The sequence below is a fragment of the Diabrotica virgifera genome, chromosome 8, assembly GCF_917563875.1.
Source record: "Diabrotica virgifera virgifera chromosome 8, PGI_DIABVI_V3a".
Lineage (NCBI taxonomy): Eukaryota > Metazoa > Arthropoda > Insecta > Coleoptera > Chrysomelidae > Diabrotica > Diabrotica virgifera.
In genome coordinates, this window is record NC_065450.1 from 218540651 (window position 1) to 218554752 (window position 14102).

At 35.5% G+C, this 14102-nt stretch overlaps 1 protein-coding gene across 1 annotated transcript in view; it reads left to right on the top strand.

Moving 5' to 3' along the window:
• Positions 1-7657: 7657 nt before the first annotated feature.
• The window catches only part of LOC114336452 (probable 4-coumarate--CoA ligase 3), a 77975-nt gene continuing 71530 nt past the window's right edge, over positions 7658-14102 (top strand). Inside the window, exon 1 of the mRNA XM_028286828.2 lies at positions 7658-7950. Coding sequence (XP_028142629.1) covers positions 7753-7950 — 198 coding nt within the window. The 5' untranslated portion in view covers positions 7658-7752. The remainder of the gene's footprint in view (positions 7951-14102) is intronic.

Here is a 14102-nt window from a genome sequence, read left to right on the forward strand (position 1 = left end):
GCTACCACAGTATTATTGCTTTTAATGCTAAAACCTGAGTCAGTGGAGTTTAATAGCTGGGAAAGGGGGTTCAAAGCTAAACAGAACCACAGTGGACTCAACGAGTCTCCTTGAAACAGGCCCCGGTTGATTGCAATATTTTCGGTTTCAATATTTTTTTCACCAGGTATTTGGAGGTGAATTTTAGTCTTCCAATCTCTCATTATATGCCTTAAAAAGGTCACTATGTTATCATCGACTTTGTATATTTTCAAAATATCTATTAGCCATTCATGCGGTACTGAATCAAAGGCCTTTTTATAGTCAATAAAAGCAGTAAAAAGGTTCCTTTTTTTAGTGAATGCCTGGTTAGAAATGACTGAATCGATGATAAGCTGTTCTTTGCAACCCATGGAACCCTTAGCGCATCCTTTCTGTTGAGGCTCTATGATATCGTTTAGAGCACAGTGTTGGTAGATACGCCGGGTTACACAGGATGTGACCAATTTATACAAAGTTGGAAGACAAGTAATTGGGCGGTACTTGGATGGATCTTGGGTGTTATTTTGATCCTTGGGTATTAAATAAGTAGTTCCCTGAGTTAGAAATGATGGTAATTCCTGCGGATTAGAAATAACATGATTAATTAATGTTGATAAGCACTCATGAATACTCCAAAACTTTTTAAGCCAGAAGTTCTGAACTCCGTCTGGTCCAGGAGATTTCCAGTTATGAAGCTCTTTGATGACATTTGAGACTTCTTCAGTCGTGAATGGTTCGTAGTTAGCAGTGACGTAGTGGTGACAGTTGTGCGTCGTATCTTCTATCCAGCCAGCATTGTTGTTAAAAGCAGCTGGCGTGGAAAGTTGATTTCCCCAAAACTCATGAATTTCTTCTTGGTTTGGGTAAGACTTGTCGACACTTTCTACGGTGGAATTGAGTTTTCGGTAAAACGCCTTCTCAGAGTTCTCAAAAAGTGCATTGTCACATTTTCGGTTGTTACTAACTTTATACCTTCTTAATCGTCCTGAATAGACGGAGAGTTTTTGTTTTAATGTATCCAGACACTGTTGGGCTGTGTTATTTTCTGGATCGTATCTCGAGTGTCTTGAAGTGCTCCGCATTATTTCTTCAGCTCTCTTAATGACTTTTCTACTTGTTACACCTCTTATATATTCTGTGACTTGACCAATATCCCTACGCAGTAATTCAATTTTTCCGAGAAGTCTTTTTTCCCATGGTGCAATTCTGTTACCAGTCTTTCCGTTATTAGTACCCCGTCGTGTTCTGATCTTAACGCCCATTACATTGGCAATTGCTGTTGCTGCACAGTAGATTAGCATATGCAGATATTCCAATGTGTGGGCTTCTACGACATAATTGGGTAGGACTTCAGTGTTCACAATTTGTAACAGCGCACCTAGTTTCTTACAAGAGTTTATTCGTGGTAGCGGTGGTCTGCTAAGTGGATTTGTTCCATTAAACTCTTGTACGGCACGAGCCATTTCGTTTTCTAGACTATGGCGCAACTCGTTGTTTTCCTGCTGTGTATTGTCAGGTTGAGTTTCTGGTATGGGAATCTCAGGAATCTGCTCCTCATTAGGGACTTGATCTAAAACTAGCTCTTGATTATTAATCTCCCGTTCGACTTCGCTTTTGATGGCATCGCGTCTAGTCTCTGGGATAAGATTATTTCTTATGATTACCCGGTATTGATCTGATACTCTTTGCTCCGATACTTGAATATCTGGGTACTCCCTGCAAAATTCGGCATACAGCTGTTGTCTGTAGCCGATCGTTTCTTGACCGAGGTTTGTCACCTTATAATAGAAGCGCAAAATGCTTTCGTTGATGGACACAGTCCATTTCATGCGCTGCCTCGGTCGTCCCGCTTGAGTGAGCGCCGGCTGATGATCCAGCGCAGCACCTTCGGCAGGTGGAGCTCTTGTTGTTATTTGGCTCGCTTGTGGTTGTGGTTGGGCTGTAGCTGATTGTATGACAGGGGCCCGCCTCCTCAACACCCTGCCACCGACGTCCCGCATGCTGTCACGTCCAGCGCCGGCTCCAGACGTGCCCTGGCGATCCCCAGGCAGCGATCCTAAACACAAATTATTATTCTCCATTCTCATGGGTGTGCATTTTATACCTACTGCCAGGTGTCAGTTTTTGTTCCACGGCAAGTATTCCTGCTACTCTCTGGGTATTGGCGCTACGAATACCCAGAAAGCATCCCCCATTCGCAGGGGGCCGCGCCTGATAGAAGAACTGACAAAAAACTCCCACAGGTTATTATTATTATTATTATTATTATTATTACATAACAAGTAAGGGCAGAGGAGCGAGCTCCTATTATGCCCAAAAACAAAGAAAAATAACAATGTAAAATAACTACTGACAGTTACATAAAATAAGAGATATTAGTAAAATCTCCATAGAAAATTTAACATCGTGCAATTTTTATGTATGAAATATTGTCGTATCCAGTCTGTTTTTAAACGTATTCACTGTAGTTGCTGATATGGTGTCTCGATCTAAATTATTCCAAATATTAAATATCCTGTTAGGCAAGAAGTTTACTCTGGACCGTGCTATTGCCTGCTCCTTCTTTAATTTGTATTGGTGGCCTCTTAATCTATCATCTCGGTTTATGGTAAACATGGTATTTAGGTTTCCAAAGTTGTATTTCAGAATTCGGAAGCACAAAATTAGATCACCTCGAAGACGTCGACGCTCGAAAGTAGTTAGATGAGCCATGGTGAGTCTATCTTCATAACAAGGTCTTACGCGGCCGAATGCGAGTCTTGTAGCTTTACGCTGCACATTTTCGATTAATACCTTGTCACGAGCGAGATCTGGATTCCAAACCGGTCCTGCAAACTCAAGAGTAGGTCTGACGTATATTGAATAAAGTCTGCACATGGAATTTAAAGAAATACGTGTAAAACACTTACGTATCAGAAATAGTTTCGAGTTTGCACGTTTACACACCGACACAATATGCTCCGACCAATTTAAGTCACTGTTAATTATCACTCCGAGGTCGTTGTGGGAGGTTACCGAGCTTAAGGGATGTCCATTTATAAAGTACGGTAGTGACGGGTTGTTCTTGCCAATGTGTAGTACAACGCATTTCTCAATGTTAAGAGGAAGTAACCATTCCAAGGACCACTTCAATATTGTATCGAGATCATGTTGAAGAACATGTTGGTTAACAATAGGATTAACGTACAACTTGGTATCATCAGCGTAAATGGAAACCTTACTAGATATAATGAGTGGAAGATCGCTTGTATAGACACAGAAGAGAAGTGGTCCAAGTACCGATCCTTGTGGAACTCCGCTCTTGACAGGTTTATCTGATGAATATGCTTCCCCAACACGAACTCGGAAATACCTATCAGATAGGAAATTCTGAATCCAAAGGTTTAACTTTCCGCGGATACCAAAGTGATCCAATTTAGCTAGTAGTCGACGCTTGGGAACACGGTCGAAAGCTTTGGAGAAGTCTAAGTAGACTACGTCAACAGGATGCCGATCGTTTAAAGATGACGACCAATCGTTAACACAATGGAGTAAATTCGTGACTGCTGAACGACCTTTAATAAAACCATGTTGTTGGTGAGGAATCACATTTTCGTGAAGGAGAAACTCAGACATAGCTTCAGAAATAATGGCTTCCATGATCTTGCTGACAATAGGTACTAGGCTGATTGGGCGATAATTATTGCAATCAAGTTTATTGCCTTTCTTAAAAATAGGAGTAACCGAAGCCAATTTCCACGATGAAGGGAGATAACCCTGATTAAAGGAAGTATTCATCATAAGGGATAGAGGGATTGCTACAGAATCTGGGCATTGTTTTAGGAAAAAGGAGGTTAGTCCGTCCAAACCAGGCGATGAATTGTTGCGTAGTTTCCGTAAATGTTGTTTAATTACCTCCGGTGTGAAAGATATGTCATTAAGAGTTGCATGCAAACGTGGACACATTATTTGAGGAACGGCATCATTAGGTTCATCTGTAAAAACCTGAGTGAAAAACAGCGATAAAGCATCAGAGGATTCTTTATTCGAAGAACATAAAGACCCGTCGGCTTTTTGAAGCAATGGTATGGAGACTTTAGATGATAAAGATGTGCGAATGTACCGGAAAATTTTCTTACTATTATCACTTGCAATGATAGATTCTTCAAAATCTTTCCTTAGGTTTAGCAAAGATTGTTTTACTCTATTGGAAAATCTACGGTGAAGAAGAAAATCATCAAGGGAACCTGTGCGTTTATAAGATTGCCAAAGCTTCCGTTTATGTCGAATTAAGCGTGTAGCGGCAAGGTTGATCCAAGGTTTTAATTGATTTCTAAACAGCTGACGTTCAGTTGTATGAACTGAAATAGTTCTAGTTGTAGTGTCAAGAAAAGTGTCCCACATTGACGAGGGATCGATTAAGTTATGAAAAAGGTTATTCCAATTAAGTTGATGTAAAGCGGAATTAACTTTAAAGAAATCTGTAACTGTTATAGTCTTTGTATACATTTTGTTAAGACTTTTCGATAAGTTAAACTGAATGTGGAAAGTTATCACTGCATGATCGGATTTTCCAATTGGAGAAGATATGTCTATCGTTGAAATTAATTGTTCTTCGTTTGTAATTACCAGGTCGACCGTTGATGGTTGATTATTAAGTCTAAATCTAGTAGGTTTGGTGATAAGTTGCGACAGGTTGGAATTTATAATAAAATTTTTAAATAAATTATGAGAGCTAACACCGTCAGATAACGAAATAGCTGGCCATGAGATATCGGGAAAGTTAAAGTCACCTACGATAACAAGATTGTCAAGAAGTGATATTTCCTCAAGTAATTCAATAAAAAGATTATCAGTTCCTGGTTGGGTATCAGGGGGACGATACAAGCAAATTAGATTCATGGTAAATGAATTTCTGGTGATAGTCAGGTGAAGAATATCTAATCCGGCAGTCTGAATATCTTTAGCACAAATAGAAAAGTTATTAGTAATTAACTCCGAAAGATAAATACAGACCCCACCTCCTACGCGATTTTGTCGGTCTTTACGATAAATAGTGTGACTAGGTATGGCAATTAAAGAGTCAGGAATATTATTATTCAACCAACTTTCAGCTATACAGATAATATGAGGTGTTATTAATTGAATATTACATACAAATTCAGTAAGCATTAAGTGAAGCAATGTTTGTATAAAGAAGTAGCCAATCGTTGAATATAGAGGAGTTTGGGTCAATGGCGAAATGTAGTAATTTTAGGAATGCCTTGTATGTACTTAATTGTCAAGTCCCGTTCACCATTGTTTTTTCTAGTTTCCAGTTCGCTTCGAAGGTCTTTCAGACGTTGTTGTTGAATTGGAGTTTTGTCGTCAATTATGGAGAAGGATTCAGTGTCTTTATCTTCTAGAAGCTTGGATTTGTTGCGTAGAATTTGTTTAGCAAAATAGTCGGAAGACATAACCACTTTTAACATACGAGGGAAACGTTGATTAGGTTTGCCAACCCTGTAAAAACTCAGCGGAGTTTCTTGACACCCAACAGAACTCAATACCGATGTAATAACATTATTGTCATGATCTTTTTTAGCCTGAGATGTAGAACCCACTTCGGGGACGCCTCTGATTAACACATTTTTGGCTCTTGTAATACGATCAACAGCTTCGTTAGCTATATTATCCGCAAATTCTACTGATTTAAGAGAGTGAATCTGCTTTAATTTTTCATTTAATTCGGCCAGTTTATTATCAAATGCATCCATTTTACTGTTAATATCTAATTTGAGATCAGATAAAAGATCCTTAATTTGAGAAATGTTAGCAACATTTGTGTTACAAGAGTTGCACAGAATACAAATACCACGAACTTTCTGTCTGGTTACCCGATCGTCAAGTGAAACCTCTGTGCAGCCCATGTGAATTTGTCGTTTACATCCATCGCACTGAAGTTTTCGATCGTTGGCAGGTATCGGTTTTAAACAATTCCCACAATTAGGTGACGTAGGCATTGTAAAGTTTTTACTGTGAATATGCTGATAAGGTTTACGAATATGATAAAATGTACTCACAAAAACTGTTCCAAAAGGCACTTTAGATTGCAAATTTTACACTAACTAATTAGCACTTTTTGTAGAGTTTATTGCACTTAATAGGATAGTTTATGTCTAATGAATTAATAATTAGTATATTATACAAAATCAAACGATTTGTTCGGAGCTACGAAATACGTGGCGATTGACTTGCCAGTAGCTAGTGTTTATGATATATTAATGATTATAATTTATTAATGATATAGTTTTGGTAACTAATTCACTGAGTGGAGTTAACATCATCAGTTATGCCGATGATACCAACATTCTAGTCACAGCAACATCCGATCAAAATTTGCAAAATAAAACTACACAGATACTATCCACCATCAACAGTTATTTCTTATCCAGCAAACTAGTTTTAAATGAAGAGAAATCAAAGTATATGATTTTCACGTCAAATAATTTATTAAACCATCAAGCCACTATACAAGCAGCAATAGATAAAACAGACTGCACGAAGTTGCTGGGGGTCCTGTTAGACAGTAATTTAAATGGTCAAACCACATTTCTAATTTGAAATCCAGATTAAGTAGCGCATGTTATGCATTGAGAATTCTTTCACGTCTCTTTAATACATCAATATTAAAAACAGTATACTTTGCCCATTTTTATTCAATAGACAAATATGGCATTGAAGTCTGGGGTTGTACCTCTGAATTAGAGCAGATATTCGTACTTCAGAAAAGAGCTATTAGGATAATTTATAAAATGAAATTTGGAGATTCTTGTAGAGGCATCTTTAGACAAAACGATATTCTTACTATTCCTGGTCTGTATATATTTTCGTGTATAATGTATTTACATTGCAAAATATATTAATTCAATAAATTTCAATTTAACCATGTTTATTCAACAAGATTCAGAGACAATCACTTTATGCTTCCACAACATCGTTCTGTTTTGTTGGAAGGTAGCACACATTATGCAGCCATAAGTTTCTTTAACAAATTGCCAATAGATATACGAATGAATTTACATCAGCCAAACTTTCGGAGGTGTGTACATCAATACATTTGTGTGCTAGAGCCATATTCTAAAAATAACTTTTAAGTATGTTTTGTCATATTTATTAATTTATATACTTTTGTATGTCTGTAATTATGACTTGTCTCATACATGTACTTTGTACAATGTCGCATGTGATGAATAAATTTGACTTGACTTGACTTGACATCATCATCCAGCCCTTTGCGTCTACTGCTGGACATAGGCCTCCCTCATTTTTGTCCATTGTGTTCTATTTTGAGCACTTTGTATGCAATTTCCTTTCTTTATGCTAAATACTAAATGGAACTATCAATCTCCAATCAATGGAGGTAAAACAAATAATAAAGAATGAGATACAACCTAATAAAAAGTGCGCCGGGATACGACCTCATGACTGCACACCTCTAATAAAAGCTACTGAAGACGCCTGAAATGGTAGAAACAGCCTGTCTAGCTGGTGTGCAACCCTCTGAATCTTTAACAAGCAAAACTATCATTTATTATTAAAAAACAAATAGTTTTTCGACCTTGCGGATAACTCAAACAGATTCGTTCCTGCCTTTAATTTTTACTATCACTATTGATAACAGTGTTCATAATTTATTTAAACTCAAACTTGATTTAACTAAGTAAATATCCAGATACCTATCTCGCGAGTGGTTTTTTGTATACGGTAAAAATGTCGGTGATAAGACGAACGCTATTTCAAACTAAGTATTCAAACTTAAAAAATAAAGTAGTTTTTTTAAGAAGTATTGTTACCGGTGAACACCAAAATATTTTGAAAAGTCAATCTAGTGATATTATTGTTAAAGATGTTACTATTCCGCAGATGTTATATGAAAGTATGGAGCCAAACCTCAAATATATTGGAGCTGTAAGTACTACCTAATTACATTCTATTAGTAGCGACTTCTTACTTACAGGGTGATTGATTAGTAGGGTAAAGCTCAATAGCTCCGCTATAGTAATAAATAGCAATAAAAGTTAATAACAAAAATATTAGCCACCTTTGAGCTTCACATTACAAAATTAGTTACAATGTTACAGGGTGTTCGATAACACAGTGGCAGACCTAACTTTTGTTTTTTTTAATGGAACACCATATATTTTATTTTACGTTTGAAATCCTGTTAACTTCTCCATCACAAAAATATAAAGGTTTGTAATGTTATACAGGGTATTTACAAAGTTATAACCAACTTTATATGAAAATCGTAACAAGTTCAACTCCCTGTATAAATAAAAATAAGCACAACAGCAATGGTTTATTAATGCTATATTTTTTAATTTATTGTCAAAATTTTTAAGAATTATTGATATTGCTAATTTTCTTTATATCAAATACAGGGTGAGTCAAAACGCAAGTACATTATTTTCTCAGTAATGTTAAATGGAACACCCTGTATTTTATATCATTATTGAAAAGTAACATTAACGTACTTTAATTTTTATATAACATTCCCTATGCCCAAATTTATTAGTTTTCGAGATATTTTCATTTTTCAGAGCAAATTATTTTAGGTGTTTAAATTTATCTAAATTTTAAGTAAGCCATGACTGAATGGACAATTGAAGATTACCTATTATCAATCCGGTAATCAATGTAACACTGTAGCAAATAAAGAATAAGAATAATTTATTAGTAATACATTTTACAAACAAAAACACAACCACTATATGCAACATTTTTGAAACCATTAAAAACTATCTTTTTATGTAAATGCAACAAATAAACAAAGAAAATTATTAATAAATTTTACAAAAAAACACACAAACACAAAATACAATATTTTGTAAAGACAATTAAACACTACTTTTGTATGTAAATGTAACAATGTAACAAATAAAGAACGAAACATAATTTATCAGTTATACATTTTGCAAAAAAACATGTTTGAAAAAATTAGAAGCTACTTTTAATAAAATATTTTTAATGTTTAATTACATAAGGTGTTCAAAACTATCTCCTAACACATTCATGTAAGCTTAAAAACGATCATTGAATGAACTACTTACTCTACGGAGCATTTGTAAATTAACACATCGAAATACACTTTGTATTCTATTTTTCATCGCATCCCTTGTTGTTGGAGGTATTTTATAAACTTCATTATTAACGTAACCCCAAAAAAATCAGTCCAGTTTATTAAATTCTGGTGATTTGGCTGGCCACGCTACTGGTCCATTGAAAAATGAAAATATATCGAAAACTAATAAATTTAGACATAGAGAATGTTATCTAAAAATTAAAGTACGGTAATGGTACTTTTCAATAGTGATATAAAATACAGAGTGTTCCATTTAAAATTACTGAGAAAATAATGTACTTGCGTTTTGACTCACCCTGTATTTGATATAAAGAAAATTAGCAATATCGACCATTCTTGAAAATTTTGACAATATGTTAAAAAAATATGGCATTAATAAACCATTGTTGTTTTGCTTATTTTTATTTATACAGGGAGTTGAACTTGTTACGATTTTCATATAAAATTGGGTTATAACTTTGTAAATACCCTGTATAACATAACAAACCTTTATATTTCTGTGATGGAGAAGTTAACAGGATTTCGAATTTAAAATAAAATATAGGATATTTCATTTAAAAAACATAAGTTTGGTCTGCTACTGTGTTATCGAACACCCTGTAACATTCTAACTATTTTTGTAATGTGAAGCTCAAAAGTGGCTAAAATTTTTGTTATTAACTTTTATTGCTATCTATTACAATAGCGGAGCTATTGAGCTTTACCCTACTAATCAATCACCCTGTATAGACGAGAAGCAATACAGCACTAAAATTAGCTTTACCTCCGAAAAAAAGGACAAGACGGATCTTAATAATTATTTTTGCATTCGATTCGTGAATGCGCCAGGAAACTTTGTGAACCTGAGCCATGATATAATATTGAAAAACTGCATACTAAAAATTCATTCTTAAAGTGCATCTCAAACAGACAATAAAAAAAATTCAGAACTCATCAATTATTGGCGGAAATGACTTCAATTTTGTTACTCGGGGGTTTTTGGGGTCGCTGAAAACGAATATGACGCCAAAAGTGATCTCCGGAGTACCTGTTGCCAAGGATACCTACTGTTTACCTCGTCATTAAAATTCATTAAAAAGTTAGTCAAAAATCATTACTCGGGGGGTTTTTGGGGCCGCTAACGACGAATATGACATCGGAAGTGATTTTCGGAGTACTTGGTGCCCAGGGTACCTACTGTTTAGCTCTCTTGAGGAGTTTTCGGCAAAAAATGTATTAAAAAATTAGTCAAAAATAATTACTCGGGGATTTTTGGAAGGGGAAGCTATCTCCGGAATACCTGGTGCCCAGGGTACCTACTTCTTATGTAGTTTTCGGCAAATGCATTAAAAAATTAGCCAAAAATCATTACTCGGGGGGTTTTGGGTCGCTGACGACGAATATGACATCGGAAGTGATCTACGGAGTACCTGGTACCCAGGGTACCTACTGTTTACTTCGTTTTCTGAAGTTCGGAAAATTCATTAAAAAATTATTGCCAGACAACAAATTTTCGAAAACTGTCGCATTATTTTTAATTTATTCTCACTCTCTTGTGATATTATACCTGATAATTTTTGATAATATCCCGTCGTCACGTACATTACGTCAGATGCCCTTCGTTGCTACGAAAAAATACATTCAATGACATTAATGATAATTAATGTTTTAAAAATTATAAAAATGATATCTTCCCCGATTGCTTGTCAAAACTCAGCTATAGTCAGTTCGCTAAACTTAGACACAACTGGCTAGTGATATTAGTAGGAAATTTTTTTAGTTTTGGCAAATTTTGCCAAATTGGCAAACTTACTAACTATTTAGTAATTATTAACTATTTAGTAATAATTTTTTTGCCAATTTTACGAAATTAGCAAAATTACTTACTAAAATCACTAGCCAGTTCGTTAGATTAGAATGACAGGGTTCCAACTAACAAAATCGCATATTTGGAGTTATTAGTGTGAAAAGGTTCCAAGTGATCTTCCCTATCTTTTGATCTGACAACAGCGCTGTCTAACAACGTAATTCTGACTTATTACAATGCCAAGGTTCCATCTGTGAACATAAATAAATCAAAACTAGAATGAAATGGTTTCAGGTGACACATGAAACCTTGTCACTCAATCAATAATTAAGATTTGCATGTATTCGTTTGACAATGTTCCAACTGCAACAGCTATTCATGTTCACTGTCTAGTATTGAGGTTATGTTTGTATTGTTGTTTATAACAGTGACGGAACTAAATGAGTTGGGACGACCTATTACTGAGCTATTAAGTGAGGATGAAGAATTAGAGGACTCTGGTGATTCTTACTCCCCATCATCAGAAAGTTTAAGCGATGAAAATGAAGAAATTACTGACAGGTAAGCTAACCTATATTTTTTATTTTTGAAACCTTTACTTCGTGGAATCTAGTCATTTTTATGAAATCAAATTACAAATAACGTTAAAAATTCCATAATTTATTATTTAAATCCACATGTTTCAAAACATCAAAGTTTTATCGCTTTAGTTTAGTTTTTTTAAATAGCCTACTTTTCAAAAGTTCTATTGCACATAATCAATTTTTAAACTTCCATTTGAAGAGTAAATAGACCTATGGTATTTCAAATGATTCATTTGAGGTTTTTAATACGATTTTAGCAGCTAATTCTAGTGGTATTTTGCAGGCGACCCAGAAATAAAGCCAAGAAGCGTGTTCTTGCAGATATTTCAACAACTGCAACTAAATCAAAACCAGCGTTGATGCCCATTGATCTCCCATCAACTTCAACCGCTGGCGCTCACCAAACTACTTCAAATGATGAGGTCCATTTGCCTATAAATCCGGTTGGGAAAGAAGTTATTATTGATCAGGTAACAAACACTAAACCTCCTCCTGTTAAGAGAAGAAAAAGGGATGTTTCTTCTTGGAAAAGCCAGAAACGTTCTATCAGCCATTAAAAAGGGGAATCTTATGTGAGTCGTAGAGGAGTTGTAGTGCCCGCTAAACAAGTTAAAAGTTTGAAGGACTGTTTAAATGTCTGTAAATTTAAATGCGGGGTATCTATTAGTGAAAATGAAAGACAAGCTTTGTTTAAGGCGTTTTATGGCATGAATCAAAATGGAAAACATCAATATATCTTGGGTACAACCACAAAACATCAGACAGAAAAACCTAAAGATAGGAACAGAGAATCATACAAAAAATTCACTTTTAGGTACTTCTTTAATGTTGGTAACCAAAAGGTACAAGTCTGCAAAAAATTTTACTTAGGAACCCTAAGCATCTCACAAAAACCTGTCTATACGGTTCATAAGAACAAAGATGAGGTCACCAATACACCCAAGCCGGATGGTAGGGGCAAAAGTGCCCAAAGTTCAAGACGCCTCAATGAAGAAATAAAAGAAACTGTGAGAAATCACATAAAATCTTTTCCTAATGTTGAGTCTCATTACTGTAGGGCCACAACACAAAGAAAGTATCTGGATTCAAACCTCAATTTAGCTAAAATGTACAAACTTTACACAGAAAAGTGTAGGGAGGAAAATGTTGTGCCTGTTAAGCTAAGTATGTATCGACATAATTTTGTGACAGAATTTAACCTAGACTTTCACGTACGGAAATCTGATCGCTGTGATCTTTGTGAGGAGTATAGGATTGCTTCCTCACAAAATATTGCCACCGATGAAATGAAATTGAAATATGAAGCGCACGTTGAGGAAAAGGACGCTATGCGTGAAAATCGCAAACAAGACAGGGAAAATAAACTAGTTCCAGTACTCTGCTTCGATTTGGAGAATGTCTTTGCCTGCCCCAGGGCTGAAATTAGTTCTTTTTTTTACAAAAGAAAACTGAATACATACAATATGACTGCACACTTGTCTGTTAGTAAGACTATTTACTGCGCTTTATGGACTGAGGCCACTGGAGGACGCACTGGCAATGATTTGGCTAGTGCTGTGTACAAAATTTTGAATCAAGTGGCACTTGAGCATGAAATTACTGAACTAATCTTGTGGAGTGACTCATGTGTTCCACAAAATAGGAACTCGTTTATATCTTGCGCAATTCTGAATTTCATGCACAATAACCCCACCATAAAGAAGATAACTATGAAGTACTCTGTGCCAGGTCATTCTTGCATACAAGAAGTGGACAATGCTCATAGTCTTATTGAAAAGGGCATGTCTCAGAACGAGTTCTACTCTCCTCTTGGATTAATACGCATCTTAAAAGGTTTGAACAGTCAGCACCCAATCCGAGTACTTCAGATGAGAGACAGCGATTTTCTTAACTTTGGCTCATCCTCTAAATTATTAAACTTTCAGTTGGTTCCATTCTTCCAACTTTCAGTTTTAGAATCACACAATCCCTGCATTTGATCTCATTCAAATCCTCTTTTTTGTAAGAAAATGCAGTGACTGTAATCTTGAGGTATGCTCTATCGGCATCCAAGAAAGGAAGAGTGGCACAAAAAAGCAAGCAAAGAGAAGCCGAAGCAAACGCACCAATCTGGAAATTGATAAAACCCAAACACCTAGTGAACTCCAAGGCAACACTCTCAGCGGAAAAAATAAAGGATATCAAGTCAATGTTAAAGTTTATGCCCTTGCAAGACGAAGCGTTCTACACCGCATTATTAAAACTGTGAAAATGCTGACATAGGTCAAAAACATTTACTGTACCTTTCTTTAAAATAAAGTCATAGTAATTGAAATCTATACCAGTGTAATTATTTCAGAATCCTACTAACTATACCTGTGGATCAGACTAAATAAATCATTTACTTTGGTATGAGAAGGTTCCACCTACCACATAGAACCTTGTCACACATAAAATGTCAAGTTTAAAAAGTGACAAGGTTCCAACTGTAAACAAAAAAAATTGTAAATTTCTTACTAAGGAGCATTTCTTTCGTTTTTACCAGCCAAAACCTTTTTATGTATATAACTAAGAAGTGTGTACACAAAAATCAAACAATATATCAAAAACACTTGTGTGGTGTCAAGGT